At 31.4% G+C, this 7,194-nt stretch overlaps 1 protein-coding gene across 1 annotated transcript in view; it reads right to left on the reverse strand.

Moving 5' to 3' along the window:
• Positions 1-6,935, reverse strand: part of LOC140447596 (C-type lectin mosGCTL-7-like) — a 46,572-nt gene extending 39,637 nt beyond the window's left edge. Inside the window, exon 1 of the mRNA XM_072540343.1 lies at positions 6,669-6,935. Coding sequence (XP_072396444.1) covers positions 6,669-6,833 — 165 coding nt within the window. The 5' untranslated portion in view covers positions 6,834-6,935. The remainder of the gene's footprint in view (positions 1-6,668) is intronic.
• Between the last annotated feature and the right edge of the window lie 259 nt (positions 6,936-7,194).

Raw genomic sequence — 7,194 nt, forward strand, 5'->3', positions numbered from 1 at the left:
AGCAAGCAGTAGTGTTGAATGTTAGTGAGTTTTTGTGAAGTTAGTGTATCTGACAGAGGCTGAAGCAGCAAAATATTGTAAGTCATATTTTCTACTTATATTCCAAGAGTCACTGTTCAGGCCAACGAGAGATTCAGTTTATCGTAAAGAGAAGATATTCCAAGAGTCATTTTTCACTCGGGCCAACGAGAGATTCAGTTTATCGAGAAAAGAAAGGCTATCATAATTTAAATGATTTGTGCTTTTGAAGGAGATCATTAAGGACGATATACTTGCAACAATCTGTTGTAAGATTGCTGATTACATAGGGAGTGGTTGAGAGGAGATAATATAGTCTACAAGGAACAAGGATTTGGACCACTCATCATCAGAGAGAGATATTTTTGTTTTCTGCAGTTTTTTTCTTTTATTGATAACACAATTTTTACACTTAATTTAGAAAGGATATAAATATTTTGATTAGGAGAGTTAGAATAGTTTGGGATTTTGAGATTTCAATTAATATTGTTTGTACCATTAATTTTGAATTGTTCACGTACGTAGAACAAAATTTTGAGAATCATTATATGAGATTTGTTTATTGAAAACTTTTGAGTGTGAATTATTTCATTATTTTTATTTCAATATATAGTGTTAGATCATATGTGTTTTTTATTATTCCGGTATTCTTTGGACCTTACCTTTCACATGTAATAGCATAGATATTGAAGCACGAATTTAACTCTGAGATAAAAGAATTAAAAATTGTGATAGAGTCATAATCATATCATTTAAATAATTTTAATTAATCAAAAAAATTAATTAGCTAATTATTGCTTGGCGCACCAAGACTTTAAATATCACAATAATATATAATTTTCAATAAAAAAAGGTCTGTGCATTTTTAAATGTTTTAGTGCTGAAATATGTTTGAGAAAATTTAACCATTCATTTAAGAGTGTAGAGTCTAAACTTTCATTCCACTGAATTTTTGAAAGCCAAATTTTTTGCATTATTATTTTTGCAGTTACTATTACAGGATTAATTAATCCCTTGGGGTCGAAAAAACTTGCGATTATCGAGAGCACTTGTCTCTTAGTGTAGGAATCTTTTATTTCGATTTCTGGTACTGAAATAGAGAAACTATCTAATTTAGAGTCCCAACAAAGACCTAATATTTTGTTGGAATGATTTTCTGGAGATATGACATACGTGGAGTCAGTTGAAAATTGTGAAATATTTTCTAAAAATTGTGGTGAATTTGAACACCATTTGTGAAGAGATATGCCTGCCTTTTGTAGCAGTGCAGTGATTTGCTCATGCGCAAGTGTGAGTGTTTCAATACCATTTGTACCATATAACATGTCACCAATATAGCAAAAATTAATGAGCATATCATGAGCGAGAGGATATTCTTCCTTATGCATGTTTGCGAGTTCAATTAAACATCGTGTGCTAAGGAAGGTAGCTGGTTTCGTTCCATAGGTAACCGTTTCCAATTGTATACATTTTAACGGCTCCGAGGGAGAGTTGCGCCACAAAATATTTAATAAGAAAGTTTGGTTGGGGTTAATTCTGATTTGTCTAAACATCTTTTTTATATCAGATGTGAACACATACTTAAAGAGTCTAAAATTGACTAAAGTGTCAAATAGTTCTGGTTGTGTGGTATAACCCTTTAACATAATATCATTAAGGCTAAAACCAGAAGTGGTTTTCAAGGATGCGTCAAAAACTACGCGCAAACGACTTGTGAGAGAAGTGTCTTTTTCTACACTGTGGTGAGGCAAGAAATATTTGTTTTCGAAGTGTACATTCTGCAGAGATAACGGAACATATTTTGCATGTCCTAATTCAACATACTCGTCTATAAAAGATTTATATTGTTTGTAAAGAGAATCATTTTTTGAGAATTTGTTCTCCAAATTTAGAAATCGCCTTCGCGCCATTTGGAAAGAGTCGCCCAATTTATTATTTTCATTAGGCGTGCATAGGGGTAAATCTACTTGGAACTGTCCATTCGGTAGGATTTGTGTTGTGGCTTTAAATATTTTCTCAGCCTTTTCATCATCAGGACTTAAATGCTTTATTTCGGGAACTTCTTCAATGTCCCAAAACCTTTGGAGAAGATTATTTATATTTTCTTCTTCAGTGTGAGATTGAACAAATAAAGAAATATGATTCGAGTGTGAATAGTTACAGTTTGAGTGAGAGTGCATCTTTTTCTTAGATGAAACTTGTGGAGATAAGTTACCGAACATGACATATCCTAAATGAGTGTTTTGAAGCACTGGAAGACCTGCTCCAATATGAATTAAACCATCCTTTAATAGATCACAGTAAATTTCTGCACCTAATAAGAGATCGATTCTCCCTGGGGAGGAGTAAGAGGGATCACTGAGCTTTATGCCATCTGGTATTTTTATTTTGCTACGATCTAGAGGTACCTGAGGTATTTTACACGTAATATTATCCAAAACTGCACATGATACTTCAAATTTCATATCATTGTTTTTATATGGGAAAAATTCAATGTTTACCATTTCATTTGAGATGGAACAATTTTGAGAGATTGTGGAAATTTGTAATCTTTTATTAGTGGTAGAGTAATTTAGTTTATTTACTAAATCCTTTGTTGCAAAGCTCGATTGAGATCCATTATCGAGAAGACATCTTGCGTGTACAGGTTGTCCACTATTAGAGTAAATTGTTACCAGCGCTGTGGCTAGCAAAACTTCGTTTTTTGGATTGAAAGTGGAGAGAGAAGAGATGCAAGATGAATTTTTGCGTGTCTGAGAGTAGACAATTTTCATTTGTCTGAGTGCTAAAGTGAGTAGAAGTGTTTGGTGATTCATTATATGAATGTGGACAATTAATTCTTTGAGTAACTTGGGCATTATTACTCCTTTGAGGAGCATGAAAATGACTTTGAGAGATATGTGGTGCACTATGGCGAGTTTGTGAATCACCCTGTATACTTGTGGACGATTGAGAGTTTTGTGGTGCATTAAAGCGTGATTGTTGCCTATTGGCGTGACTTTGATTACCATCATGTGAATTTGAAGCACTTTGATTGCTTCGAGTGGGAGAGAATAAATTATTTTGATGAGTGTGAGAAAAATTATTTTCTTCATGCAGAAGTGTATTGTGCTTTTTATTGCAAATTTTACATGTGTATTTAGAGATGCATTTATCAGTAAAATGCTTAGTGCCAAAACAGTTTCTGCAAAGCTGTGCTTGCTTTACAAAATTAAACCTTTCTCGAGAATTTGTGTCTTTAAATAAGTTACACTGATATATTTTATGACCAGTTTGTTTACAAAATATGCAATTTTCATAGCTAGATTTATTATTATTTATAGTGGAAATATGAGCAGTTTTTTGAGTGACTTTATTATTAAACTTTGACTGAGTTTCAGTGTAATTAAGTTTCTCTAAAACATTACATCTTTTTTCTAGAAATTCAAAAAATTGCTTGAGTGTTGGAACATTTTTAGAACCTACTTCATATTCAAAAGCCTTCTGAGAAGCAAAATCTATTTTTTCTAAAAATATTTCTATTAAAAGGAGGTCCCAATGTTCAATTGGAACTTCGAGATTACTAAGAGCTTGAAGCGTTTGCTTCGTGTGTACAAGAAAATCTCTTAGTACCTGAGGAGTGCATTTAACTAGAGATTGAGACTTTAACAGCTTTTTTATAAGAGTACTAATCACTCGTGATTTGTCATCATATCTTTCTTTTAGGGTTTTTATAGCGATAGCAAAATTTGCATCTACTACTTCGATGCTGCTAATTAAGTTTAAAGGTTCTCCTTTGAGGAAGGATTTTAAATATATAAACTTTTGTACATTATTTAAACTTGAATTGTTTGTAATCAGAGTTTCACATAGTTGAAAAAATTCATTGAATTCTGAGAAATTGCCGGTAAAGGTTTTCATGCTAATTTCAGGCAGCCTTGCACTGGAAACAGCATTATTATTTGAGCTAGGTACTTTATTTTCTGTTAAATTTAATTCTATTATTTTTCTTTGCAAACCTTTGAGTGTGTTGAAGTATTTTTCTTCAACATTTGCTCGATCAGCTGATTGTTGGTCGCTGTCATCAGTCTGTTCGATTTCTAATTGAGTTTGTTCATATTGTGTGAAAAAATTAAAAAGTTTTTCTTTCCTATTTTCAAAATCAAGTATTTCGTTTTCTGTATCTTTATTGGCTATAAACCATTCTGAGATACGTGTAATTGATGCTTTAAGTGATTTGCGCTTTTTCTTTAAAGCTTCCATTTTTTATTTAAAAGTGAATTTATTTGCAAATATATGCTGAGCGAGAAATAAGAGTGAATGATTTTGTTTAGTGTAAATGTCTTTTTCAACTAAGACGCGATTTTAATTTTAATAGAGTATTTTTACTAGAGTGATAAATAAATATTTTTCTTGAGAGCGGGCTGTGAGACAATCTGTATAATAAATAATTGTCAGCTATCTTTAACGATATTGAGAAGAAAGATCTGTTGTCAAATCAAAGCCATTAGTTAATATAAATATTAATAAACAAATAAAAGTCGAGACAAATATCTACCAAATATAAATGTGTGCATGCAGTGACTATAGAAATATATAGAAAGAGTTTTAACCTCACCAAATGTTTTTCAAGTATCCAATTTAATTACCGCTGTCGCTTACCAGCACATAACGCACTTTTCACAAAACACACGTGTCTAATCTTGAACGAAGGTCAACTTGTGCAATCTTTCTTCTAGGGACGAGAAACCATTATTCTTTCTTCCTGTTGCTCTCCGGCGTGTGTAATCCTTTTCTTTCTTCAGTCCTGTTTCATCAAATAATCTGTGCTCGATAAGACCACGAAATGTGGGGGCCTTGTAACTGGCTACCTACATTCGAGTGTTGGAAATCTTTTGATTCCAAGCCTTACTTCAAAGGACTTGTGAATGGATGTATCTCCATAGGTTTGGTTCTTCAGTGACCGTTGAAGGATAAGGATTGTTAATGTGAGCAAATATAACTCCAGAGAAATAAAATCACCTTTAGTTTATCGACTTATAATTAACTTATTTTTAGAGTAGAGAAGCCTCAACACGGCTCTAGCTGACTATACAGTATCAAATAATTCTTTCTTTATCGCACGTAAAAGAGAAAACCGTATTTATGAGAAAAATGCCCGATTTCGGCGTAGAGAAATATTTTATACGTGAATTGAGAGTGTTTTAAAATGCGATGCCTCAAGGGCGATCTGTGAGAACGAACTAATAAAATAATACTTGGTGCGTAAAAGTGTAGATTACCCCTCTTGTATTTAGGTGTGAAAACTATTTAAGAGGCTGTGGCGCCATTAAGTCGGCTATCCCGAGCAAACTAGATATTAGTGAATATTTTACTTATTCTACACTAAGAAAAGTGTAAAGAACTATATTTTTATTTTATATTTTAAAATGATATGTTCATTTATGGAACATTCTTATTTTAGTATTGGCAACCAAAGTCTGCTACATTCTGCTCATGGGTTTGCTATATCTCGTTACGAAGAAAAATGTAACGAAGAAAAATGTCTAGCAAACCCATAAGCAGAATTAGCAGATTTTGGTTGCTAATACTAAGAGAATAAGTCAACAACAAAAATATACAACAATAGTGGAATATCAGGAGGTCGAAAAACATCACACAAAATCTTATACGCAATACATATGCAACACACAATACACAAAATACAAATCTACGTAGCACAATTTACGTTACACAATCACAATTACGGCAGAGTTTACACAAACATAAAATCAAAAGTCACAATTTGATATTCCTCGGTTAAAAACACCACCATCAGATTTTTTCAGCCATTCATATTCTGGGGCCTATAAGATCGTGACCAAGTATGTTAATTTTGAAATGACACTACCTAATAACAAATAACTTTGGTTATATATTTCCCGCAGATTTTTTTTTATATTTTTTTGAGAACGATATCCGGAGTGAAAGTCGAAACGCCAAACTTTTTTTGTACTTTTTTAATTAATCGCTTTTTTGTAATTAATCTCTTAAATCTGACGTTCTTGAATTTATTGAACTGAAAATTTATATGAGTAGCTTTATTTTGAAAGATTCATGTAATAGAACATTTATTTAATTAAATTATTCAAGTGTTGATTCCAAATTGTTTATTTGAAAGATTTATGAGAGAGACAAGGAATGCTTCTTACCAACCTATCATTGTTAGAGCTAACTAAACTAGTAACACACTTGTTTTAAATTCGTTTCTATTAAGAATCTTTTTTTATTTATAGTTAGAACCTAACCTAACACAAATAAGAAAGAATTTAAAATTAAACCAGTAATCCTTCAGAATTATTAAAAAATATATGACATAATATGCCTAAACAATTGATTTATCCTATTTACCCAGATTTCTATAATATATAAGTAATCTATTGTTACCTAGATTCATATTATTTTACATTTATACTTGAAATAATACAATTTGGGACAAAAAGAAATTGTTAACAGTAACGCCATTTTTGTTAACAGGTAATAAAATATGAATAACCAATATGATCATAGTTATTTTGGTAATAGTTAGATCCAAGAAAAAAGCACAAATTTAAAATTATAAATATTGGAATCCGGATTTGAAATATTCATAGAATATATTATTTCAGTTGATTATAAATAATTATCCTTACCTTGAATACAGAGCCTATATAATATCTTTTTCCATTGTATGAAAACCCATTTGGGAGTCCTGGTTTTGGTCTGTTGAGTACGGGAGAAACAAACGGTTGACCACTTTCTAAATTCACTTTAATAATATTACAAAGAAAAAATATCAAAAAAAGCTTCAAGTACATTTTAAATTAAAGCACTTAATTAATATAAATATATGTATAGTCATGTAATCTGCCTTTGTTTGTTATTGAGATACTATAAGAACTGGAATGATCAATGACGCTGACTTGGTAATTCCAGTTAAGAACTACTTAACATTTTATTTTTAAAAATACACTGCTCCACGAAATTAACGCACCATTTATAAAAACAAAAAAGTGATTCATTGGGATATTTGGAATGTTTTTATAAAGTTACTTGTTTTGTTTTTTGTTTCAACTAGTTTCAAAGGAACACAAAACAAAGATGTATTCCTGACCTGGAAGTTAACCAGTATAATAGGAAAATATCGGCTCTTAAGTTAAGTGAATTTTAAGTTAAATA

Source organism: Diabrotica undecimpunctata, chromosome 8 (genome assembly GCF_040954645.1).
Source record: "Diabrotica undecimpunctata isolate CICGRU chromosome 8, icDiaUnde3, whole genome shotgun sequence".
In the NCBI taxonomy this organism is placed as follows: Eukaryota; Metazoa; Arthropoda; class Insecta; order Coleoptera; family Chrysomelidae; genus Diabrotica; species Diabrotica undecimpunctata.